Below are 27,729 nucleotides of genomic sequence, written 5' to 3'. Positions count from 1 at the left end.
AAACCCACATTGTATGCACCCCATCTCACTGGTGATATATAAAACTCTAGTGCCCACATGAAACATCTGGGCTTTGTTATTCATTTCAATAAAATATTTGGATATTTTACATTTGAATCACTCCAATATTTGGATCACTCACAACCACCTCACTTTTAACAATGCCAACAAAGTCATCTGAATAACATGGAAAGAATGTTATGAATATTTTTATGCCCGTCTTGGTCTTTCTAGATGCAATTATTTGTAATCATGTTGGTCAGCACTAACTCAGAAAAATTAAGAGATTTGAATTTTTCTCAAGAAACACATTTTTGAGTAATTTAGTTCTATTAAGGAAAAAATGGGGAGGGGATGTTATCTAGTATTTTTCTCAGTGGGAGCAAAAGTTCTGTACAGCTAAATAAAAAATAATACCAAATACCTAACATCCCTTCCTAAATGTAAGTTATGACCAGACAAATAGCACCACCTTTAGGACAACGAATGCACTGGCATAAAATATCAGATTCAGCTTTAATAGAGCCTAGGACTAGGTTGTCTTCACTGGACAGCTTGATTGGGGATGTTAGAAACTGTAATCCAATAGGTCCAAATCCTTTCTTCTAAAACATTTTAAAAACACAAATATAATAAGTGTGAAGCTAGAGGAACAAAATACTTGTATTCGTATGCAAGCCAATAAATTATTATGCAATCAAGTTCTTACTGAGAATGAAAACAATAGATTTTTAAATTCCTACTCAACAGTCAGCATCCACCGGGTATGGTAAATATACTTGCAGCCACATACATATACTCTTCTTCAATTTCAGAAGAGATGTGAATTTGAGAGACAGGATTATTAAGGAATCTTATTTAGATATTTTTCTTAAACTACAAAAATAGCACAATTACCATTTAATAGTCAAAACCCAAATTTCACTGAACTCAACTGGACTTGTTCCCAGCAACTCATTTCAGAAATATGCTTTAAATACAGCCACCTTGAGTACTTTATTCAGATGCTAAATGTTTTCTGCCAAAAATATTTGTCTTTTGAAAAACAAAACTGCTTCGTCTTGCTCCAGTTTTTGGAATTCTTTGTAAGAAACCTTGACAATAACAACAACAACAACAAAAAGAATAGAAAAGAATTAACTATAAATTAGTACAAATCTTACATCAAAAATAATCATAACGAAACAAGAGGGGGGAATAGTGGAGCTTGTGAGGAGATTCTACCACTAACCTTAAAGGGGTCATTCCTGAACCAAAGAACCTAACAGAGGGGTTCCAGTTTATCAAGGAACAGTATAAGTGTTAATTAATTATTGCCAAGGTGTGTAAGAATAGTGATTGCTTTGTGAAAGATCACTGTATCCTATAATTTAATTATCATAAATTCTATATTAGATTCTCCTTTGATGTTTACTGATTGCACACAAGTACTAAAAGCAGAAGTAATAGAAGTACCTGCCAAATTCATCGCGCTATATGTACTAGATGTTCACTCCAAGAGACGAACACTGACATTGTTTAATCTCTAAGTTGCCAAAAGACTCTGCTTTCATTGCAACTGCTTTAACACGAAGTTCAAGGAATAACACTTTCAAGCTATATTCCAAAGTGATATTTTTATGTTACCAAGTAATATCAATACTTTGTATTGAAAATGGGCTCTAGGTTGATGATATAGAACAGTGTTTCTCAAACTTGGTGACTTTAAGTCCTGTGGACTTCAACTCCCAGAATCCCCCAGCCAGCTATGCTGGCTGGGGGATTCTGGGATTTGAAGTCCACAGGACTTAAAGTCACCAAGTTTGAGAAACACTGATATAGAACATACTCTGCATGAAGAAGAAAAAAAAAAAGATCCCAGGATCACTCTATGGATCCAGAAATTGACCCATGCAGCAACTTGCAGCACCGTAGCAGATGTATAGACAATATTGAGCTAAAAGAGCTAACATACAAATTAATATAAAATAAGATACTTATATGCACTAAGCCTTTTGATTAAAATTTATACAAAAACTTTGAATCAAAGATCTCAAAAAATTTAATTATTTTCTGCATAGTGACATAGATTAGCAGACTGCAGAAGTCATGCTGTCTGGTTTAATCTTTGAACTTGTTGCTCCTGATGTATCCCTTTTGTTCTTTAAAAGGAAGGACAAGTTCTAATGTTATTTTCCCTTAATAATTTCAAAATATGTTTTCTTACCAATATAACTTGGTATCCCAGTCGATTTAAATGTCTTATTTTCATTGCCAACCTGCCTTTTGGGTGTTGTGAGGGATTTGAGAAAGTACTTGCAGGTGGGCACAGCACTGCTATCCTGTAAACAAGGACAAGAGAAATGCCTACAATGACAACATAATCAATTATAGCCATCTGCAGGAATATCAATACAGTGAAAATTCCAAAGGCTCTTCACTTGGATAATTGTAACCAAAGCCTGTTCTACATGAATATGTACATTAGGCGATTTATGCATATATGTGTTTCAGTTAAACTCTCTCTTTCTGTGTAGTACCACTCTCTTTTGCACTGCGGTCATTCAAAGGCTGATACAACCTTCAGCTTAATGCCTATAGCCCTGCTATAAACCTATTGCCTTTAGAATGACAGTTTAAAAAGATAGAGAGCGATCATTCCAATGAATTCTTGTGTGTACACATAATATGTACCTCTATTTTCCAGAGATCATAGAGCAGGTACAGAGGGCACCTGTTCAATCCCAGGAAATGACATGGTTTCTTTAAGTGTGCCCACATGTACATTTTGCCCTTCAAATCCGGATGTCTGCACAGAGAAATAAATGAAGTCTTTCTCTGCAGATCATGACATCTAAACAATTATGCCTGGAAATTCAGCCCACTGCACAACAAACTAAGAAAAGCATACACTCAGATAAAAGTACCGTTTGAGGTTGGGATCCCCTTTCAGCTGACCTGCTTCTGTGCTTGTCAATGCTATTTTTCGGTTTGCATCCATTGAAATTTCAAAATCTAAAAAAAAAGGACAAACATTATGTTTCTATAAAGAAATCGCTATACACTCACACAATTTTTCAAATTAATACAAGGAAAATGTATTTGAATAACATACTAAATGCAAATTATTGAAGTTACATTTGTTTTACTGACATCAATGAAGAGAAATACCACTGGTTATGGAGGGGAGAAAAAATCACAATTGATTACAAACAACTTAAATTTGGACAAAATGTTTCTCAACTAGTAAAGTTTCATACACAGCAGTGAATTATTCCGCACATTGAAGCAGAGAGGCTATGTAAGCATGGAAACAGAATACATACTATCAGTGAGAAAGGACAGGTGATGAAATTGTATTTTTATTAACATGAAAACTTTAAATCGTTTTTTTTTAACTGTAAACAAATTTTCTTTTAAAAGGAATTTTAGATTTCTTTTAAAATCTACATGTAAGCATGATTGCCTCATTAAGTGCTAAGTTTTTACTTCATTATATTCTATAGCATTAGGCTTACTTGATACTTTGTATTTGTGAGAGTGGGGGAAGGTCAAGGCAATAATAGTACTATAAACAACAGCGGCTCAAAGCTAGCATCACACAAATAATGACTGAAAGTGAATCACTTAATCCCAATGTTCTCTTACAAGCGTTTAGTTGCTTTGCCAAATAAAAAGTGCATTTAAATGGAGTGAAAGATGAAAAAGAGGAGATAGCCAAACGATCCCCTCATAGACACAGGGCAGTAGGCAAGTAACCTGTACTTTAGCCATTTCTGTTTATATGTATTTTATTTTTAGGGATTTATATGGCTGGTTATCTCTATAGTGAACACATTTTCTTGCAAAAAAGAAAGGACAAACCTGAAAAAGGGGCAAATCTGAAAGATTCACTTGGATATTTTTTTAATATTTTGTGTTTATAACATTGTTTTACAACGGAAAAATCAAGAGCAAAACCAAGAAAAACTCTACAAAAGCACAAATTCTAATAAAAATATCTAAAAAACATATATTTATTTTAAAATAAATAAATGTAAATTTATTTTTAAAAAGACAATTCAATTTTCATATTTTTCATGTGTGAAAGGCTGTGCATTAAGTGGTACCATTTGTGTGGTAAAAGCTAAATGACCAAAAAGGACAAAAGTAGCTTTTGAAAAATAAATAAATTTAAAGGACAACTTTCTGAAATAAAGAATTGTCCTTAATAATAAAGTACGTATGATCACAGTACTCATAGGTAGAGGGCAGTAGGCAAATAATCTGGATTTAGTCACAGCAGGGTTTTATATGTATAAAAATCAGTAAATGCTTTGAGTAGCAATAGGTAAGCATCTGTGCAAGCTTCAAAGCAAATGCTCCACTGAACAATAATAACATTGTGATGTTTCATACCTAAGCAGTAACCTTGAGTCAATTGTACTTTTGTTTGAAACAAATTTTCATTTTCCAAAAGTGTAAGCAGGGCTTCCTGTATTTTAGGATAACTAAAATCAAGCATTTTCTCTGGTAATGATGACAATTTCTCTGATAAAATTGTTGATGTTGTGGAAGAATCTCCATCAAGTTGTAGACAAACATTTATTGCAGGCAACATAATTAGACTTTTTTCTATATAAAAGAAATTAAAAGGAAAACTGTTAGCCAATGAACTCTTTATCTGCTTGAATAAAGACACATGTATTTTGCCTAAGGAAGAAAAACATAGGTTTTCAAATATACGAATAAATTACTGGAGATCTGTTCTATTTTGTAAGCCTTTAGGAAAGCTCCAAACTGCATCTTCAATCTGTATTAGCTCGTAGTCAAATTTAATTTAATGTCTGCAATTTTCCCCATATTGCACCATAGAAATAAAATGAATATATCCTGATAAGTACCTTCAGCAGGAGCCTTTTTCCCTTCATCTGTTCTAACTTTATTTTTATTGCTTTAGTACACCAAAAGAAAACAAAGTATAAAAATGCTGTACAAAAAGGAGAGGGAAAGGATGAAAAGGAAAAAAGTGGGCAAACTAATGAAATAAATATATCATTTGTTTCCTGTATTTAAAGCTTCTCAAATTTTAAGTTAGAAGTTTGACAGAGACTCATATACTTTGTTCCTTTCACTGTGTTGATAAAGACCCAAATCAAAGGCTTACCATGTAGCTCTTTATAATCTGGGGTGCCAGTGTCTTTCCAAGAACATAACAATCTTTTTCAAAACGATCAAAGCATAATATATCCAAAATTCTTCATAAATTGATCAATTCAAATTTGGGGGATGTAACTTAGCAGTATATTAATATATTTAAACACAATCCCCCTTGACAAAATTTTCTTGTCCATTGGAGGATTTCCAGCTAATGGCCAAAATATTTGACACTATATCATCACATTTATGACATCACTAGGATAGAAAAATATATAACTAGCCTTTTAGAAACAGTCCTGGATGAGTCCAATAAAAGTCCTCCCCCAAAATGTTTGTGAATTATTCTCACCTTAAAAACTGAGGAAAATATTTTTTTTAAAGCTGAAGACACCAACTTGGAAGATTAAGATCTGCAGCTCCTCATTCCAAATTTGTAAAATTCTACAACTGAAAAGTTGGTTTAACCTGGGAGTATGGGGATTATCTAATTTAATTAACAAAATTAGAACAAAACATAACAGAAGTAAATGTGCTTGGCCAATGGCATAGTTGAAAAGCTGAAATTAAACTCCCTACATCATATGGGAGTTGCTGTTGAGGGAGCAAGAGAACGCATATTGGAACCTGACTGCTTAATAAAATGTTAACATCTACTTATTCATTTGTTTAAAGTATATTCTTGAAATTAACATACCCCTCTTATATAGTAGTACAGGTAATCCTTAATATACAACAATTCATTTAGTGACTGTTCAAAGTTACAATGGCACTGGAAAAAGTGACTTATGGCCACTTTTCACAGTTACGATCTTTGCAGCATCCCCATAATCATGAGATGAAAATTCAGATGTTTGGCAATTGGTTCATATTTATGACCACTGCAGTGTCCCAAGGTCATGTGATCAACTTTTATGACCTTCTGACAAACAAAGTCAATGGGGAAACCAGATTCACTTAACAATCAAGTTACTAACATATCAACTGCAGTGACTCACTTAAGAACTGTGGCAAGGTCATAAAATGGGGCAAAATTCACTTAACAAATGTTTTACTTAGCAACAGAAATTTTGGGCTCCACTGTGGTCTTAAGTCAAAGACTATCTCTATATAGTAATGAATATATACTAATCATGAAATTATATTCATTTTTACATTTATGGGTGTTTGCAGCCTTCTACTATTATTTTTCCATGCTAAACAAAGAGAGACACTTTGGTGTAGTGGTTGTGGCAGTTAAGATATCAGGCTAGAAAATGGGAGACCATGAGTTCTAGCTCTGCCTTAGGGACAAAGCCAACTAGGTAAACCTGGGCAAATCACTTCCTCTCAGTCCTGGAAAGCAGGTACTGATGGCGGGCGGTGCCCAGGAGTAGGGCCTTCTCTGTGACGGGCCCAACCCTCTGGAACGACCTCCCCCCCGATATTAGAATCATTGCTGATCTCCGCTCCTTCCGTAAGAAACTCAAGACCCACCTGTTCCAATTAGCTGGCCTGGCCCAATCACAATCATAATCATAACTTAATCCCCGACCCTCCTGGCCGGTATTTTAAATTTTGGGGTATTTTAATTGGTTTTAATTATTAGCTAATTTCATGATCATTGTACAGACTTTTTGTTTAATTTGTTTTTCTGTGATTTTGTACTTTTGTTGTTTATAGTGCATTTTATTCCTGTCTGTACACCGCCCCGAGTCCCCTCGGGGAGAGGGGGCGGTTTATAAATTGAATAAATGAATGAATGAAAGGTACCCTTGCCAAGAAAACTGCAGGGACTACTCTCACCATCAACCTCAGCCTATGCCTATCTACAGAACAAGTTGTTGTTTCCGTAAAAGTATACAATAAATACACAAACACCACATTATGCAGGATGTTACAAACTTTCATGCCAGGACATCTACCTCAAGACTGTTTCGAAAAAGTAGGTCTTTAGCAGCACTGTTGACCAGAATTCACATACATCAAAGTTTCAGAAATCCCGGAACATCTCAACAAACACAGTGGGATTTTAACACATTATAACTATTAACTGATAACATATTGGTAATCTGTCTCATGTAAACTTAATTTCACAAACAACCTATTTTGTCCACCAGACCTCTCCCCAATTGAAATTCTACATACATCAGCCTGGCCACTTTATATGTCAGATAAGTGCGCTGCAGCTCATGAAATTTAATAAAATGTATTAGTCAGGAAAGTTGCCATCAGATTTGATAATGCCGAACTACCTGTTATGGGTAACCTTTTAAAAAAGGAAAATAAAAAATCCCTTCCTCATAAGGGACATTAGTAGATCTTGTACTTGAAGGAAGATTCAAAACTATTTTCCCTGCTTTGGCTTTGAATCTGAATTATCTCCGCTTGAGATGTTCTTCCTTGTTTTCAAGAGCTTGGACTCTGTTCTCATGAGATTCAAACATCATTTATTCAAGCTCTTTAATTTCCTCTTGCCTAGGATCCAGTGTGTCCAAGTGTTTCAACTTTAAGTGTATACTTGGCTACAAAGCTTACAGATTGAATTAAAATGAGTAGCTCAAAATTTGATGCTTCTTTTGGTTCAATTTCAGACTGAATCATAATTAATCAGACTGTCAGCTGAGCAACCAACCTCTTTAGACTAAGCAAGAGTCCGGGGATATTTCTTCCAGCTAGCAGAATATTTCTTTCCCTAGGTTCAAAATGTATAGAAGGGATACATAAAATTTCTTGCTTAGCAATTATGTCTTAACAAACGGTTGAATTATATTTTTTCAAGAGTCATGGAACAAGAGGAAACAGTCAGCAGTTAATGTCTTTTCATGTTGCCCTAAAATCTCTGTCTTTTTCCTCTCATCATCCTGCTTCTCTGTCATGGTGTGACTTTTTTAAAAAATGTATACAGCAGGATCAGTCTATCTTTAAGCAGGATGACTCCTTCAGAAAAATAAAGGTGGCTTTTTGGGGGGAGAGATCTTTTATTTTGTACAGGTACTTTTATAGCAATTATGGAAAAACACCACAACTATTTACAGCAGAGGGTCCACATTTCCCAGTCTCTTACTTTTTCTATCTGTTTCCCCAGAGACATTTGCTTAATTATCTTGCACCCTCTTTCTCATCCTTCTCCCTCAAGTTTTTCACTGAGAGAAGGATAAGAAGGGAATTGACATAATTATTTTGTGTGTGCTTAAAGCTCTTCTACATGGAGTTTTGGGCCTCATCGGCATCTCTCTTCATTGACATTACATGATTCTGTGTCTTCTGATCAGCCCCTTCCAGTCTAAGGCTTCCTCAACGACTCCTGGAGTCTAACAGCTGCCACTCTCTGACCCTGTTTGTCTTGGGTTTGGGGTGAAGGACATCCATTTATCTCAGTCTTCTCTTCTCCCAGGGAAACCTGCCAATGACTTCAGGTTTCTCCCACTAGGGTGCACTTCTGCCCTGTTCCTCAATGCCTGTTCCTTCCTTGCTAGGTTCATTACTTAACCCAATGAACCGCTTTTGTAGGCTTTAAGAAGTTCCAATAAAGACATCACCATAATACAGATTTTAGGATACTAATGAACAATGCAATGTTAAACTTGATCATTTTGAAAGAAGTATAGTAATGGTATACAACTGAAAGTGGCTATTTTGTTTACCTTTTATTACATAACAAATTTATTTTACATATGTTAATTTGTCTGCAAGAAAGAAAATAAAAATAAAATAATCTCTAACCTGATTTTACTAGATCATTGAGAATTTCCTCTTGAAGCAATTGATTAAGAGCAAGTTGGGGAAGATATCCAACAAGACAGAATGAATATACAACTTTTAGTAAATCCATATTATCAATCTCATGTAGATGTTTATTCAATATACTATTCAGAGAGTCAAGAAACCTTTAAAAAAATGGAGGAAAACAAATACATAAATTCCTAATAGGCTAAATAAATCTACAAATACTTGGGGCTTGTATATCAACTCACAGCTGAACATTCATGAGATAAATTAAGAAAATGTCTATATATCGCTATTTTGCAATAGAAACTCCCTTCACACAGCTCTTCCATCATGTTCAGATTTGTTTAGTATTAGCATCTCTTCTAGAACAAATTATAATGTCTTTGTAATTACCTTTGAAATTAAGAATATGTACTGTAGTTTTTAAATAATCATTATATCTCAATTTTTAATATTAATTTTCAAAGGGAATGCATTTGAGTATGATCTATTTTTATCCTGGTAGTCAGTCATTAAGCAAACTATAATAGCATCAGCATTGCCAAGGGTGGGATTCAGCTGGTTTGGACCGGTTCAGATGAACCGGTAGCTCCAACGATCAGCTGGGGAGCGAACCGATTTTCTCCGACACTCAGGTGGGCCTGTCCACCCTTCCCTGTGCTTTACTTACCTATATCCTCTCAGCTGACTCGCACGGCAGAGCGGATTGCTGTGCCTCAGCTGTGTTACTCCCCAGAAGTAAGTGAAGGTACGTTTTGTTAAAACTGTGCATGTGCGCAGAGTGTGTATCAGGCATGGGCGCGCACAGCACGTGATCACCAAACTGGTTGTTAAACCGGCAGGATCCCACCACTGAGCATTGCCCATGATTTGTATAGGACATTTATCACATTGATGCACTGATACAAATGTGTGGGTGAATGTAAACCAACCAATCTGGCATATTCGAGCAAAGGGAATGAAGCCTGAGTGATGGCGATTTTTTTTAAAAAAGACACATTTAATTGTAAAAGAAGGAATGATGATGCCTTCAGGACATAGATTACTTGACCCAACTCTTATACTGCAGAAAGAATATCAAATTCAAATCAAATTTTATTTGATTAGCCGCACCCTCTCCAGAAGGACTCGGGGCGGCGTACAATTAAAAACACATAAAATATACAAATATAAACAGTACATAAACATATACATATGCATGGAGGAGGTAAACAATGAATAAAATAGAATTAAAATTCAATTTAAAAATTCCCTTCAATTACGATACAAAATACACAATTAAAAAAAAAACCCGTCAGGAGCGATATGATAAAACTATGGTTGAGCCAGGCCAGCTATTTGGAAGAGGTGGGTCTTGAGCTTTACACGGAAGGAGCGGAGGTCAGAGGTGGTCCTGATATCAGGGGGGAGGTCGTTCCACAGGGCTGGGCCCGTCACAGAGAAGGCTCTGCTCCTAGGCGCCGCCCCCCGACACTGTCTGGTGGACGGCACCTGGAGAAGTCCCTCTCTGTGCAAGCGAATTGGTCGCAGGGATGTATGGGCCAAGATACGATCCCGCAAGTAACTAGGTCCTGAGCCATGGAGCGCTTTGAAGATCGTTATCAAAACCTTGAAACGCACCCGATAGACCACAGGAAGCCAGTGCAGCTCGCGCAGGAGAGGTGTCACATGGGAGTACCTCGTACTCCCCTTAATCACCCGCGCGGCCGCATTCTGGACCAACTGGAGTCTCCGAGTGCATCTCAAGGGAAGCCCCATGTAGAGAGCATTGCAGTAGTCGAGGCGAGACGTCACCAGCGCATGAGTGACTGTGCGTAAGGCATCCCGGTCCAATAGGGGGCGCAATTGGCGCACCAGGCGAACCTGGTGGAACGCCCCCCTTGCCACGGCTGTCACATGGTCATCCATGGACAGCCGGGCATCCAGGAGGACGCCCAAATTGCGCGCCCGCTCCACAGGGGCCAGTTGTACGCCCCCAATGGCCAGAGATGGAAGTAACTGGTTGAACCGGGGGGCCGGAACCCACAGCCACTCCGTCTTGGAGGGGTTGAGCTTGAGTCGGTTGTCATCCATCCAGATCCGTACGGCTTCCAAGCACCGGGACATCACTTCGACGGCCTCGTTGGGGTGGTTCGGGGTGGAAATGTACAGCTGAGTATCATCAGCGTACAGATGATATCCCACCCCAAAACCACGAATGATCTCACCCAACGGCTTCATATATGTGTTGAACAGGAGCGGCAAGAGGACCGACCCCTGTGGCACCCCACAGATGAGGGGGCTTAGGGTCGACCTCTGCTCCCCTGCCAACACACGTTGCATCCGGCCGGAAAGGTAGGAGTTGAACCACCGCAAAACGGTGCCCCGAACCCCCAACCCCTCCAGTCGGTGCAACAGGATACCATGGTCGATGGTATCAAAAGCCGCCGAGAGGTCTAATAGGACCAGGATAGAGGAACAACCCCTATCTCTGGCCCTCCAGAGATCATCCACCAACGCGACCAAGGCCGTCTCCGTGCTGTGTCCGGGGCGGAAGCCGGACTGGCGCGGGTCTAGATAATCATTTTCCTCCAGATGTCGTGGAAACTGATAAGCTACCACACTCTCTACAACCTTCGCCAAAAAGGGAAGGTTGGAGACAGGACGATAATTGGCCAGCTCTGTAGGGTCCAGGGAAGGCTTCTTGAGTAAGGGTCTCACCACCGCCTCTTTCAAGGCGGCCGGGAGAGACCCCGCACCCAACGAAGCGTTCACTAGGCCCAGGAGCCAGTCACGTGTAACCTCCCAGGATGCCAGTACAAGCCAGGAGGGGCACGGGTCCAATAAACATGTGGTAGGTCGCAGTCGTCCACGCAATCTGTCCAAATCCTCGATGGCAACCAAGTCAAACTCCGAATATCTATAGAGGGTAAGGGATTTACAGGCTACTCAAGCACAAGGCAAAATAAAATAAAGCCAGGCTTATGGAGACTCTGTGAGAGAGAGGTGGGGGGGGGGGCAAAAGCCACTTAAGACTGATTTATAGTTGCCCGCAGCTACCTGTAGCCATCACTGTATTCCTACACTGCAAAGGGTTTGATGGATAAGCGGAAGTTGCAAAGGGCTGCAGATGGGCCAACACAAACACCTCCTGAATCCCAATTGCACATTGTGCAGAGATGTGCATCCTGAATGTTGCTTGGTTCCTACTTCCTACTGGGAGGAGGAAGAAGGCAAGGCACATTCAAACAGGAAACGTTAACATTCGCTGACTTATAAAAAGGATGCCTATAAAACTATCCCTGAACAACAGGTGCATATGTTCCCTCACGGGCAGTGCAGGAGAAATTTGCTCCAGCCTTTAGTCTGACAATGCCCTGGAAGCAAGAGCAGTTAATAACAGTACTTGGGTACTTAGAGCAGCCCAGCAAGGAAAGAGCCCTTTCAGTCTTTGCTGTTGATCTCGATGAATGAGAGGCTACTCTGAAGGCTACCTTGAAAGGGAAACCCAGATTCAGGAATTATGCAGACCAAGCCAGCTCCCCCTTCACATTAAAAATATTGTTTCCACTACTAGGACTAAGTCCAAAAAGTGGGGTTTAAGGCTTTTTATAGTATTAAATTTTGCCTGATTTGTTATAATGACAGACTTTCCTTATTAGATAGAAACTCCTATTGTTTATTCGATCCACCATTCTTATTACCTGTATATATACTGCCTCTATTAGTTACTAAATATGGATTTGATTTGGTTATAACACCCTGGCCCTGGTTTGAAGTGGACCCCTAAGAGATGTTTTGGTCAGTTAAGTAACTTTGACTTTTCTTGGTCTCTCTTTTAATCATATATTCCATCAGATTTCTTGCTGTATTTTGTAAGCTACCCAGAGTTGTAACATATTAAGGCACCTTGTAAATCTCAAGGAAGGAAGGGAAGGAGGAAGGGAATGAATGAATGAATGGAGGTCATATTTATATGCATCACAGATCTAATGTTATTATGAAAATTATTCAATTTTATATGGCCTGTAAATCTGTTTTCTATTTTCCTCTTCTCTTCTGTGTTTTCTTTTCTTTTTTATTCTTTTGACTTGGTTCCCCTTTCAAATATTTGTTAAAATCAAACAAAAGGAAAATTAAAATTAAAACGGGGTGGTGATGGTAATATGTCATCATATACATCCTTTACTGGATTGTAATAATCCAAAACTTGAGAACCCATATTATAATACTCACACTATTAAATAATTCTATGTATTAAATTGGTGGCAAATTTGAGATTATTCACAAATGACCAGAAATGTTTCAGAAATTATTTCTGAAATGAGTATTTACTAAAGAATAACTTACTCTTGATTTTGGCCGCTAGAGAAGTGATTGAGATTAGAGTAGACTTGCAGAATAGTTATCACATCTTTCAAGTTCAAGGATTCTGGATGAAGCATCACTTCCTCAAGAAATTTATCCATCAGTTCGACTGGATGAACACTAAGATTTTCAAAAGCTGAAAGTAACAGAATTACCTGAAATCAAAAGGAGAAGTTAAAGTAACACACATATATTGAGACATCTTTATTAAGAGAATTTTTTTAAAAAAATAGTCTAAAATGTTGTTGGGCCTGAGAATATACAACTGAAAAGAGAAGCAAATTCCTTTTTGCTTTCCTGCATCTCTGTTCCACAATCCCTTTTATTCTAAGCTTCTTGGGCAATTTTCTGCCCCTCTGCCCTTTGTGAAATAATTTGAAAGTAATTTGCTACAATAAGTTAAGCCAAAGTTTTATAGCCTGGTTACATTATCTAAAGCCCAACTGTTAACTTCTAAAAGCTTTTCCAAATTGTAATTTTTCATAATATAGAAGGAAATTATGATAAGCATCAGAGTAACCATTATTACCTATAATTGTTAGTTTACTTTAAATTGAATTCCAACTTAAAGCAAAATGGCTGGGAAAAATCCCCCTAGAGAATGTGACAGAATAGTGTCTACAATTTGCTGTTTAGAACATACAGTATCAATCCAGTGTCTCTTCCCCTCCACCCTTTTCAACTGACTTCCAGCCTCACAGGAAGCTCAGTTGTAACTTGGGAGAGGATTGTTTTGGGGAGTAATAAATTAAACAGTCTAAATTTCTCTTCTTCTAAGCACTTAATAAATATTCAACAAACCATGTATTTGGAGACTGATGTATCTATTTCTATATGATTATATTTTTCTGGTTTTATCACTAGTGGAGGGGTAAAATTTTGCATGGACTTATTATTACATTGCCACTATATTTTATAATATGAGCTATATGATATAATATGACCTGCATTGGAAACCTTTTTAGATTGGATGGCGAAGTATCACTGTATCTTTAAACACATGGAAGAATTAAATCTGTCTCAAATAACTAGACCACAAAAATATCATATTGCACTGAACATATTTAAATCCAGTCATCCTGTTAAGAAATCCTATTATACTTAAATTTTTATTTACATCTTTCCTACCTATTTTCACATTCCTGATAACTTCTTCAAACAAACCAATCTCTACATTTCTAAACTTCTTATAGATTAGTATCATTTATCAAGTATATAAAACAAAAACATTTTATTCACATTATTCATAGTCCATCATAATCTGTGAAAGTATAGAGAAAAACAGATTAACTATATTGTCCATATTGCAACACCTCTCCCCATTCCTATGCAGTTACAGGGATTATCCTAATAATATCATGAATCTAAAATAAAATTAAAAACAATATTAACATCTGATGCTACCATTCATTTACTACTGAGAATGTCAGTAATATGAATAGTGACATCCTATATAATTACCTCATTTCTGTTCCATGTATAGAAGACTGATGCGGCATAATCAGCTAATGTAGAATAAAGTATACTATTTTGGTATCTTAATTGTTTGCCAGTTTTCAAAACATTCAGCAGGTTCAAAAACTGAGTTCCTTCAATGTTTTCTAACGCATACAAAGAAAAGTAACATTGGAAATTCACTTGGTTGATAACATTTGTAAAAAAACATTTGTACTTTGAGTTAATAAAAAGAAATGACATGATAAATCCTGAAGCAGAAAATGCAGCAAAATTGGCAAGACTAAAGAACCATTCAAGGAACAAGATTTGGTCAAATGAAGGTTTTCTCTTTTGAATAATTTATTAACATGCCATCCAATTTTTTGACCCTTCTATGTCCACTACATATTGTTAAATAAAATCAAAACGCTTCTGCTGCTTTAAAATAGCCTAAGAATGATCTTTTGGAGCCAATTCTCTTAAATATTTATTTATCATTTTCACTATAAATGCACAAGTCTAGTTTTATAAACTATAAGCCAAGGCTGAAATTTCCAGATATAAGTGGTATTCAACCATAATTCAGCCCAAAATTATGGTCATAATTGTGCTAGTTGTTAAGTGAACCCATTGTCTGCAAGGGATCTTTTTTGCCAGAAACCAGAAATAAATGCCTGTTCCTGGCACACACAAAAATGTTACAAATTGCAGGCACTTGACCACAGGACGCTGCAAACATCTGCTGAAAAACAATCAAGCTCAAAGAACCCCAAGTACTTAACACTTCAACCATAACCTACATATATTCCCTATTTTCTTGTTCTTCTCTTCATAAGCAAATACCTAGCTGTAAACTCTTATGGCAAATTAAAAGAAATTGGATTCAAGAACATCATAATTAAATAAACTGATTTGAACATTAGCCATCTTATACATTTGTCCTGACTTACCTATTACCGTCTTACTACAAGCATTCAGGATTGGAACAGAGAGATAGTCCATTTCACTCAACACCCTGAACATTTGAAAAGCATTTGGAACTGTAAAGTGACTCATCAGATTCAACATCTGGTTCTAAATTGAAATAAATTTCAAATTAGCTGGAGGTATCATTGGCTTACAAGAGAAGGATTATAAAATTGTTGTTTGTTATCACAGAGAGTTAACAAATGTCTTTCTCCTACTTTTGCTTTGAAGATTTCAAGTTTTGAAAAAGTACCGTATTTTTCTGAATATAAGACACATCATTTTCCCTCAAGAGGCTGAAAATCTGGGTGCGTCTTATACACTGAATACAGCATTTTTTGCCTCCTGAAACCCCGGCCCCTTCACCAAAATGGCCGTGCATAGCTTTTAGGAGGCTTTCAGAATGCTCCTGGGGGCTGGGAAGAGCAGAATTGGGCCATTTTTTGCTCAATTTTGCCCCCCCCCAAGCTCCCAGGAGCAGTCTATAAGCCTCCTAAAGGCTATGCGTGCCCTTTGTTTGACAAAAAATGGACCTGTTTTTGCAAAAAAGGGTCGTTTTTTGCTCCCCCCACCTCCAAGGAGCACTCTACAAGCCTCCTAAAGGCTATTCATGCCCTTTTTTTGAAGAAAAAAAAAACGGGCCCATTTTTGCGAAAAACTGGCTGTTTGCAGAGTGCAAAAACTTTTTTTAAAAAATTTGCTCTTCAAAACCTTGGTGCGTCTTATACTCAGGTGCGTGTTATACTCCGAAAAATAGGTAATCAATAACTTCTTTTATGTTGTTTAAAACACCATTTACACCTGATTGCCTATTTCTGATTTCTCACTTGCTATATAGTTATGGTGATTTCATAATTATGTAGTTTTAGTCTGGTTGTCTTTAAACTTACTTATGCTGTTATTTTGATATTTATTTGTATTATGTTTTTATATATGGTTAGCCATCTGGAACTGCTGTGATTAGATGGACAGCCATATGCCGTATTTTTCACAATGTAAGATGTTCCAAAGTATAAGACACACGTAGCTTTTGGGGAGGAAAACAAGGAGAAAACAATCTGCCTCTGCCTCCCAGCAATTTGCCTCCTTACAGCAAACATATAGAAGGTATACACTGTTTGTGGTGTTACATTTTAGACTATACTTGTGGGGATACTGTTAAAATTGATGTGGCTCTCTGGGTGGATACATTATTCTCTGCTATTTAAAAGAAGATACAATAACACTGGGCCTCTTCAGATCAAGCATTTATTTTAAAAAGCTTCTTCATTTTGTTAAGTTGTCTAGAACAATAATAAAGCAGTCTTTAAAAAAAAGTCTAATAATTTGAACATTCTGTAGGCATTTATAGTTATTGACTTATCTCCTTGCAGCAAACACCCTGTTTCAGTTTAGCCTGATTAGAAGGGGAAAAAATCTGGCTCGACCTCCCAGCAATTTGCCTCCTTGCAGCATACAGCAAGTTTCACTTTCAATTTCGGTTTAAGCACAGGCCTCCTGATGATCAGCTCTTTCAGGCTGCAGGGATTGACATAGCCCCGTGATGGCGAACCTATGGCACGCGTGCCACAAGTGGCACGCGGAGCCATTTGTCAGGGCACGCGAGGCTCTGCCCTGTCAGCTGGCCAGTGCGCATGCGCGCGCTGGCCAGCTGAGTTCACCTTTCCAAAAGCTATTTTTCGCCTTCCCCAGGCTCCAGAGGCTTTCTAGGAGCCTGGGGAGGGCGAAAAGAGCCTCCCCCGCCCCCCGGAGGCTTCAGGTACCGTCCCTGAAGCCTTCGGAACGCTTAAAACCACCCTCCGAGCAAACCGGAAGTGACTTCTGGGTTGCTCGGAGCGTCATTTTAAGCGTTCCGAAGGAAGCGGGCGGCGGCGGCGGCTGCAGAGGCGGCGGCCCCGGAGAGGCAGAAGGAGATTCCCCGGCCAGCGCGGAGCAAGCGCGGAAAGGCGATGCGCCGCCGCCTCCCAACCGCAGCAGGCACAGCTGCTCCAGAGGCGGCGGCGGAGGTGGAGGAGGTAAGCGTGGGGGGGCGGGGCGTGGGAGGCAGGCAGGGCGGGAGGCACCACGCGACGCCCGGCAAACTTTTCCTGGCTGGCAGCCGCCTGGGCGAGAGGCGACTGGGGGGGAGGAGGACAGGCGCTCGGGAGCGCCTCCACACCTTACGCTGCTCTTCCACGCGTGGGCTCCGGCCGCCTCCCCGGCATGCAAGGTCGGGCCGGGTCTCGGGGGGCGGGGGAGGCAACTTTGCCGGGGACGGGACAAACTTTCCGCCTGCCCCGCCAGCGCATCTCCCGGGCCTTGGAGGCGGGGGTCACGGGGGTCCAGGGCCCCGTGGGGAAAGGCAGGAGCTGCGGGAGGGGCCCGTGGGGCTGTCCTGCCTCCCGGACGGGGGCCGCCCGCTGGCTCCGCTAAATGGGGAGGGGGTGGCTGCGTCCCCGGGCTTCCCTTCTTCTTTGCCCGCTTGGGCTGCGCTGGCCAAGAAGCCCCCTTTGCCACCCTTCCTCCGGGAGGCCGGGAGCCTGAAGCTCTGGGGCTCCGTCGCCCGGGGGTGGGGAGGCTGCGATGCCGTAGGACAGGGGGGCTGCTTCCCGGGCGTTGCCTCCATGAGCTCCCCGCCTTTCAGCAACCGGCAGTGGGGAGGGGGTGGCGGCGGGGCAGGTGCCGCTGGGGAGATGGGGAGACCCGTCATGCGGAGGGGGGCTCGGGCGGGGAGGTCCGGAGCGGAGAAGCGCCGAAGCCGGTTATGTAACCGCTGGATGCTGGGCCTCCCCCTGCCGCCTTTCTCCCTCGGTCCCCAACTTCTGCCGACTCCCCGCGTCCTTCCCTTGCTGGGCTCAGAGTGGCCGAAAACTACTGCCTGTGTTGACTGCATAGCCGCGCCCCCCCTTCACCCCCCCAACTGCCTGGCGGGCACCGGTGTCCAAGGGGCCTGGGCTGGCAGGCGAGGGCGCCCAGTTGCAGGAGCGCCTCTCGCAGCAGCGCTGGGCTCCCTCGCTCAGACCCAGCCAAGGTTACATAAACTCTGCCGGGCGGGCGATTGGCGGCGGCGGCGGCGATGTGAAGGCCGGGCAAGCGCGCAGAGGCTGGGCGGAGCGGCGCAAGGGATGGAGGCGGCTGCGCGCCACGCTGGCGAGGCGCCGCGCGGCGGAGGCGATCCGAGCACGGGCGATCGAGACGCATGTCTCGTGCCTGTTCAGGGACCGTCCCGAGGCTTCCCTGAAGCCTTCAGAGCTCTTAAAACGACCATCCGAGCAACCCGGAAGTCACTCCCGGTTTGCTCGGAGCGTGGTTTTAAGCGCTCCGAAGGCTTCAGGGAAGCCTCTGGACAGTCCCTGAAGCCTCCGGAGGGTCGGGGGAGGCTCTTTTCGCCCTCCCCAGGCTCCTATAAAGCCTCTGGAGCCTGGGGAGGGCGAAAAAGCATGCAAAAATGGGCGCGTTGTGCGCACATGCGCACTGGGGGGCGCGTTGCATTATGGGTGCAGCACGCCCGCACACGACCCCCCCCGCGCTCCCCCCACTTATGGCACGCGAGCCAAAAAAGGTTCACCATCGCTGCCATAGCCTATTGCCACCTCCACAAGCCCCATTTTCTCCATTTGCTGCAAGAGGTAAATTGCTGGGAGGCAGAGGCCAAAGAGTGGGGGCCAGTGGGTGGGCAGGCAGGCTACATTTGGGGTATAAGACGTACCCAAATTTTCACTGTCTTTAGGGGGAAAAACATGTGTCTTATACTCCAAAAAATATGATAAATAAACTAAATGAAAATATGTTTCTTCTATCAACGTTCTTGTAAAAAAAGGAACACGGAAATAATGAAATCACTTCTGTTCTACCACAACTGTAAGGATTAATATATAATATTTATTTACTCATACATGTAGGAGTCCAACCTAGTCCAAACCCAGTCTGTGCAGCTTACATAAAAAAACAAGAAATAAACAGATCATGGTCACCCAAAAGAAAAATCATAAATATTGAGTAAAACAAGAAAGCTGGAGGTTTCAACAAACACCCTATTTTAAGGCCTGTGAGAATAGCTAAATGTTGAAAGGCTTCTGGAAAATTATCCATGTGGGAGCTACTACATATTGGGGGGGGGGGGGGAATGCTGTTCTAGAGAACAGGTGCTATGACAAAGACAGACTTCTTGATAGAGTAGTATCCGGAGACCTGGAATACCTCTTGCATACCTGATTTTTCTGGAAAGGCAGAAATAATTAAAGATACGTAGTTAGGCTCTTCACTATATTTCATGACTCTTGACATCCATAGCTCTTAAAATAAATGATTTTTTCTTCTGTGATGATAATAGCAATGATTCCTGCAAGTATATTCATACAAACTTAATGCAATAATTGAAAACAGTATCGGTGTTTTACCTCCAAATTTCTCTTAAGTGGCAGTGGTACATCCTTCCCGATACTGCGCATTATGGTTTGCAATACAAACACATTTGATATTTTGTGCACTTGGTCTTGTAAAAGTAACCTATTAAGAAAAAAAACCTCAGAAAAAGAATCTGTAATGGACATAAACTAATGGAGCGGGTATCATTGTACACATGCGGCCTACACACACACATAATGACTGACACTATACATCTTCCAATTGAAACAAAATACATTCTAAGCATTAGAAAGATTTAAAATACAGCTAATTTTCTAGGTTTACTATACACAATTGTGGATTGGAAATTTCCGCAGCATCTCCTAAACCTGTCTGTTTGTCATATGTGGATAAGTTGACAGCATCATAAATTTCGTTCAATTACTTTTGTGTCACATGCCTGGTTTAGACAAGCATGATTTCATTTTTCATTCCATGAAAGTTCTATAGAATTAATATGTCTGCCTAGAGTTTGGGGAAAATATTGTTGTTTTTGTTTTTAAAAATATTGTCACTAAATAAATATCAACTATGGCATTAGTTTTCAGTCTGATGGTACTTTGTCCCACATGAATTTCTGATATTTACTTGCAGAGATACAAGTTTAAGAAATCTGAACAGCAGTAAGTACATTTTCACAAAATTGTATATACGGTTTATATATTTTAAATTCCTGATCTTTTTTTTAAATTGAGCCTCTGAAATTTCAAGGAAAACCCAAAAACTGTTTCAAATCTAACTTAAATCACCAGAACGATTTTGCCACCTTCTCCTGCTTCCTTAATTCTTCCCAAGTCAGAAGTTATGGTAAGGTATTTTGAAACCTGAAACTTTTACATTAAGCTCTACATGAGCAAAAAAGAAAGGCATGGGACAAAAAAACTATTTATATCCTAATCTTCCTTTCAGAGGAGCCAATAGTACTTTATAGTAAAATCAAGAATGTGGGGAAAAAAAGAATTCCAAAATTAAAACAAGGTTTATTCTTTTAAAAATATTAAGTATTTTAAAGGTCTGGATGAACAGCAGCTCTCTAATTATTGTATGAAGACATCAGGATGATCCTTTGTCATTGAGAAGGATTTGCTGCTTGCCAATGTACTATAAACAAAATCCAGTGTTGGATCCACAAGAAAGCCCTTGAAGCTGATCTGAAAGCATGAGCTGGATGGTATTAGGTAGGAGTGTGCATTTTGACCTACACTTGGTTAAACTCATGGAAAGATTTACACGGCCTACATTCTAACCATATATTAGTTAGCTACATCACCTATAGCTGCTTGGTAAATCAATACATTTTCCAGGATCCTCACAACTGATATTGGCATTCCAGATACTATCAACAGCCCTTCTCATTTTAATCTTCTAAACTAAAACTAGGGTATCAAGAACACTACCAACCACTGTAGAAAAAAGCCCTCTATAAGCATTTAGAAATGTCTTACTCTATTAGCTGCCAAGGGCAGACCATGTTGATTGATCCTTCATCCTAAGAAGAGAATTGAGGCACAGCTAAACCTCATCAACTATGAATTTACTACTAATATATCTTACACTCAAAACCAGATCATTAATATGTCCTGAAATATATGCTGAGTCTTCAATAATTATTCTGAGACAACCTTATATTGCTTTGGTCTCACATATTTCATTCCTGGGCAAGGTGATTTTCTGCCTCCCTTGTTAAGATCCAGAAGGAAAGAAATACATTATAAGATACTGTTAAACAGAAGGTAATTTGAGGACTATCTGTAATTACATAGGTTATAACCATGGCACAAGTAACAGTTGCTAAGTCCAGCTGGCTCAGGAGGGTTATGTTTGATGTACTGGCTGTAACCATTGCAAATGTACTTCTCACTACAGCTGGCACTTCTAAACTCTTGTGACAACTGGAGATCAAGGAGCACTCTCCAACAGCAAACCTTAACTCAGTTCTAGTATCCATCTTTTTCCTTGTTCCAGTAAGTCCAGCCAGTGATGCACTCCATTAAAAATGTCATCATGAGGGACCAGGGAAGCTGCCTTCTGTGTCACATGATTTTCAACTCCTGAGTGGAAAGGTACGGTGGTAAGGAAAGAAGTGCAAGGTGCTTCAAGGGAGGTTGGAGAGGCCCAGTGCAGGCTGTGTGTGATTGCCTCTCCACTCAGGAGCTGAAAATTCTGCTTGGATTTTGCCAGAGACGATTTTCAGCTCCTACATAGAGTCTCTCAGGGTCCCATCCCCAACCCCCTGAGGCATCATGCCCTTACCTGAGACTCTGTCCACTTAATGAGTCTTGTGATCACTTAAGAACCATAATTGGGAGTGCAGTTTACAGTTCTTGAGCGAAATGATCACATGGACATCTTGCTTAACGACCATTTTGCTCAACAATTCCAGTCCCAATTGTGGTCAAAAATTAAAGACTACTTATACTACAATCTGGTGCACATGGGGTTACCCTCGAAAAATGCCAGAATCTGCAACTGATGCAAAATGGAGGGCCAGGATGCTACCTGTTGCACGGATCGTATAATCGACAAGATCCATACTGAAAAACTGCACTGGCTAACAGTTGGTTTTCTGATGTAATTCAAGTTATTTGGTACTGACCTTCAAAGTCCTTAACACTTTAGTTAGTGCCTGTCTATAGTGGGAACTTTACATCCCACTATGAACATGCCTTATTTGACCAGTAGACAAAAATCTCTTCAGATCACGTTTTAAAAGAATTTGATTATCTAGTAGGACAGGAAGGCCTTATTTTACATGGGCCGCAGGCTCTAGAGTGGGCACCTTAAGGAGATGTATTTGGCCTCCACTCAGCCAATACTTAGGAAAACTAAAAATACAGCTTTCCCACCAAATTTGTAATTATTAATTTTAAAATCTGATTTTAGTTGTACGCACTAAATGATTGATAGACAGACAAATATAGCTATGTTCTCTAATACTATTACTGTAAGATGCCTTTATTGTTGAAAAAAATTAAAGTGGGATAATCAAATATCCAGAAACAAATATAAGTGGACAGCCTAGATATGGACACTAAAGTTTCCCAGGAACTACATCAGAAGTTAACCTAAGATAAACAGAAAAGTATCCTTTTAAATATTTCATTTATATCTTATTCTGAATCTGAATTTAGTCCAAGAAAATAAAAATTGATCTTATGTATATTTGTCAGTAATTCTCCATGAGCTCAATGTGGCTTGCTTCTAAATGCTAAATTATAATTAGTCTTAATCTTTAGTTTACTAAAGAAACCTGTAATTTGAACTGGAATTAAGACTAAGGTCAAGATGTTTGGGTTCAGATATACACTGGAATAAGATACAACTATTTAACTAGGAAGAAACATATCCCACAAGTGTGCCCAATAACTGATGAGTACCAATGTACAAACTTAAAAGTTTTTTCTTACTGTAGTCCAAGTTGAAGAGCTTCCACATTCTTGCATTTTTCCATGACTTTCAAAGTATTTGCAATAATTGAGACACATCGAGTATTAAATTCATTGACACGTTCCTATTGAAAAATTCAAAAGTCATTTTAGAAGATTTTCATGGAAAGATAATTTAATTAATAATTAATTAATTAATTCTTTTTAATTTTTAGCGCTTATAGACCGCCCCCTCTCCCGAAAGGGACTCGGGGCGGTGTACAGTCCATATCAGAAATACATCATGAATAACTATAAAATTTAGACAATTAAAATTATTAAGTAGATAGATAAATAAATAAGAGGATAAAAAGATTTACAGAACTGTACTGCTAAGTAAATAATTTAAAATTTAAAAATTTAAAACCCCAACAAAGATAAAATTATAGGCCAGAGAGAGGAAAAATTAACAAAGCAAATTCCTACTGCTATTTATTTATTTATTAAATGCATTTGCTGCCTATCTTGCCATGGGGCTTCTCTAGGCAGTTTAAAATAATAAAAAGAAAGAAAATTGAAGAAAGTGAAACAGAACACGAGACATCAATATGACAACAAAAAGATGGACAGAGAGCAAGGGGGGAGGTGAATTCTGCCATCAATCCAGCAGCCACCTCCAACATGGAACTTTTCCGTTTGGGTCCCAGGCCAACTGGCAGCGCCAGGTCTTAAGGCTCTTTGCGGAATAATAGGCGGGTGGGAGGATATCTTAGAGGGTAAAATGTACCAAAGGGCAGGCACTGCAGCACGGAAGGCTCTTCTGGATCCTGGAAGTTGGAATTCTTCGACCAGTGGCATCTGAAGTAGGCCCTCTCTGGTAGCACAAGTAAGATGGGCAAGGACAAGCGGGACGAGGTTATGGGCAAAGAGCCACAAAGTACAGTACCACATTTATAAGTGCTTTATTAATTCTACAGTGAAAATTCTGATTCTCTCAGTTTCTCTAAGGTTAAAAAAGGACACGTGTTTCATTGCACAGCCTTGCTCAATATAGGGTTCCATGCAGTATGCTCGTAGCGCAAAGGCGTTTCCATTTCTTTTCTAACTATAAACCAGAGAGCTGGGAGTGCAATCAGCATTCGGGCTGCTCTGCAGAAACGCCATACAGGGAAAGGGATAATGTCAATGGAGATAATAAAACTGGAAATTCCAACTATGCTGCTCATTGCTGCTAACCATTCCAGCTGTGCTACTGAAGACAGTGATAAGAGGGACATTTCTGGATCTCTGTTCCCGTTTTCTCTGACTCTTTCAACCCAAATGAAACCATTACTCATTACAAATAACAGGGATGACTTAAAGCAATACCTAAATTATTGAGAACCTAAGAGGGGGGGGGTGGAATTATAATCACACTATAGATCAATTTAAATGACTTTGAATAGTTCATTTGAACCCTATTAATGTCAATGAGAGGACTTTAAAACTGAGATTGCCCAATTAGCTTTTTTTTCTTTTCTCTTTATCCCAAAAATTAGAACATGTAAACATTTGCCTAAATATGTTGTTTCTGGAAAATAAGTCAAATAATAGTCTTAGTATTAGTCATAATAGTTATAAAGTAGCAACCATTCCCTTGTGAATCAGATGCAGATGAAATATATAGCCAGTCCAGGAAATTTAACCCAGTGCTTAATGTAATAGGATAAGCCAAATTTTGTTAAGGTCCCTATTCCCTCGGTGATAATCTGTTTTGAACTGCATTGTAGGCAGGCTGAAACTAGTAGGTAAGGCCAGAGACAAACAAGGAGTAGGACAATGAGTTCTTTCCAGTGTAAACAAATCTCCTGAATACAGCTCATTTTGAAACTGGGATAAAGAAGGCATGTTATCCTCAATTATCTTCAGTTAACAAATTGCCCATTCATGTGCTACATGATAGTTCAAACATGCTAAATTATCATCCATGCTTACATATCTCAGCTAACCAAATCAGTAAAAACTTCTCTTGGGTACCTGCAATGAATGATTTCTAGAGTCCAAGTAAAAAGGTTCTGCCATTTTTGTTGTCTATTAGCTGCCACAAAGACACCAAAACAAAAGAAACTCCCTTCAACCCTTTTGTACCTTCTTGCCACACACATACTAGGGCTGCCCTAAAATTCAACCTTTTTCTGGGACCTTATTCTTTAAAAAAATACCCTCTCTAGTCTACATTCCAGGCCTGATAGTTTCTGGAAGATTCCTGGGTACAAACTTGATCTAATTCTGATTACGTGATGCATCTGGCCAGTGATGCATATCAGTATGGAAATAAGTCCTAAATTCAGTTCCATTTTCAGATAAAGGAGTACAGACTAAACCGTAAATCAATAGTAACGTTTTCAATGCATAGATAATGAAACTGAAATGTCAGGTTATTTTTTTAAGACAAAAGATTATATATGAATTCTAGAAACATACTAAATAATAAATTTAACTTTTTAAAAACTGTTCCTTATTTTAAAGTATCCTTAAATTTTGTCTAGATTGGGGTTTTACATTTTGTTTTTTGTTTTGCTTACCTGGCAAGTCCTCAGTAATGTCTGAACTAACAAGGTATTTTGTGGAACTCCTAGTTTTACCACAGAAAGTAGAGTGTGTGCCAAATCATTGCTATCCATGTACTTTGCTTCATCCATCACATGCTGACAGAGCTGTCGAAACTGAGGGTGTTCAAGCATCATCTTTGTCTCATCATATTTCTGACTCTTAAGTGTTTTTTTTTTAAGCATCCACATAGTTGAAAAAGAATTACTGAGATACTTTGGAGAGCCTTGACTTCTTGCCGCAACGTCTAGTACATCACAAAGAGATACACATTTTTGAAGGTCACTGAAAAATTTCTGGGAAATGTCAAATTCATCCCTTTCTTCAATGGTACTTCTAACTTCCTCTGAGGAGTTCAACTGAATGGGTTTGAAATTCTGATCACGGTCAAGATCATTAGTTATTTTCTGCTCATTTGCATCACTGCTCCCAACATAAACAAAAGTATTTTGAGAACTAGTTGAAATTGAAGAATGAAACCAGCAAGAAGGAACATACAATGGACATTGAATATTTTGTGCAGAATTTTTATAACCACTAATCCCAAATGCAGTTGTTTTGATTTCTTTTCTAGGAAAAGATCTCCCTGCATTGTGATATGCCTGTAGCCTTCTTATTGACCTTATAAAATACTCCAGTTTGCTATTCATCTTGCAGTTTCTTTACAATATCTTGCTTGGAAAAAGCTATTTGAACCTAAAGAAGAAAATCAGAACAAAGCTGTTAACATAAAGTTAAGTGAATTAATTAACCAGTACAGTACATGAAATCAACTGCAATCAGTTTAAGGTGGGTTGTTGTTTTTTTGCTACAATTAGTACAGTCATCAGTTTTCCAAATGAAGTGTAAACTTAACTAAATCTAAAATAATAATGAGAGGGATGAGTACTGCAAGTCTAAGCCAACTTGGGCCAAAATTTCCCAAATGCGACAAAACTGTGACATTTAAAGTCAGTAGAGTACTTAGGTTGGCTTTCAGAATTTGCACTTTCATCTAAGTAAATATGATTGCAAATTCTGAAAGCGATCTAAAATATTAAATTTAGTTTGGAGTCTAGTGTTCAGTTTTGTCTCAGTTGGGAAATTTCTTGAATAAACTTCTGTAGACATAAAGAAAATGAAGAGATTTTCTTGCTTGGTTAAATTGTTTTTTTTAATCTACTAGATCTCATATAAGTTAATTTTAAAATAAAGGTTATTAGTTTTTTTTTTAAATCACGTTTTAATTCACTCCTCCAATTTTGTACATTTACAGGCCCACACAAGAATTACAGCAGCAAGTAAACGTGTTCGTTTCTCCGAAAACTGGAAGCTTCCCAAGGCATTAAACCAATAATGGAGGAAGAAAGGCAAAACAAAATTGTCTACAAGACGAAGCTTCAGAGTTCATAGCCAGAAGATAAGGCTGTAAAGATCGAGGAATATACGTCAATCTCTCCTTACTGAATTCTCAGCAATCTTGTCTGTTTCAAATAGATCGAAATCACTGTCAAAGCCACGCAGCTTTTCCAGGGCTGAGAATTTGCACTAAGGGCAGGGCAAAGGACAAAGGCGCCTTGGCCACGCCGCCGCCCTCCTTGTTCCCAAATCCCTTGTTCCTCCTTGCTCTTTGTTTCCCGCTTGCTCCTTGTTGTTTGATCTCCACCCTGCCAGACCGTCCAACTCTCCATTCCACTTACTTGCCTCGCCGCGCGAGACGCTCAAACCAAGAAGCCGAGTGACGCAAATTCACACGCGACGCGAGGATTACTTGCTCGAGGTACAGTTCCCTGAAGCGGACAAAATAAATCAGTCGCCGAGGCTCACGATTTTG

The 27,729-nt window shown here is 39.4% G+C and overlaps 1 protein-coding gene across 2 annotated transcripts; it reads right to left on the bottom strand.

Annotated features, from left to right (window-relative positions):
• Positions 1-645: 645 nt before the first annotated feature.
• FASTKD2 (FAST kinase domains 2) lies at positions 646-27,714 on the bottom strand. Of its 2 annotated transcripts, none has more exons than XM_081939360.1 (12): positions 27,596-27,714; positions 25,892-26,612; positions 23,370-23,473; positions 19,956-20,064; positions 15,561-15,684; positions 14,635-14,774; positions 13,156-13,328; positions 8,821-8,984; positions 4,378-4,593; positions 2,907-2,994; positions 2,207-2,321; positions 646-1,094 (listed from the first exon to the last, which is right to left on the bottom strand). In XM_081939360.1, the coding sequence occupies exons 2-12, from the start codon at positions 26,564-26,566 to the stop codon at positions 1,008-1,010; spliced, it is 1,995 nt and encodes a 664-aa protein (XP_081795486.1). In that variant the 5' UTR covers positions 26,567-26,612; positions 27,596-27,714; the 3' UTR covers positions 646-1,007. The 2 variants fall into 2 exon arrangements, with proteins under 2 accessions (XP_081795486.1, XP_081795487.1); XM_081939361.1 differs by lacking the exon at positions 27,596-27,714 and adding an exon at positions 27,360-27,587.
• Between the last annotated feature and the right edge of the window lie 15 nt (positions 27,715-27,729).

The sequence above is a fragment of the Natrix helvetica genome (genome assembly GCF_964273705.1).
Source record: "Natrix helvetica genome assembly, chromosome: 1".
NCBI lineage: Eukaryota > Metazoa > Chordata > Lepidosauria > Squamata > Natricidae > Natrix > Natrix helvetica.
Note: the sequence above shows the minus strand (reverse complement) of the source record. Positions and strands in the feature narration are given on the sequence as shown.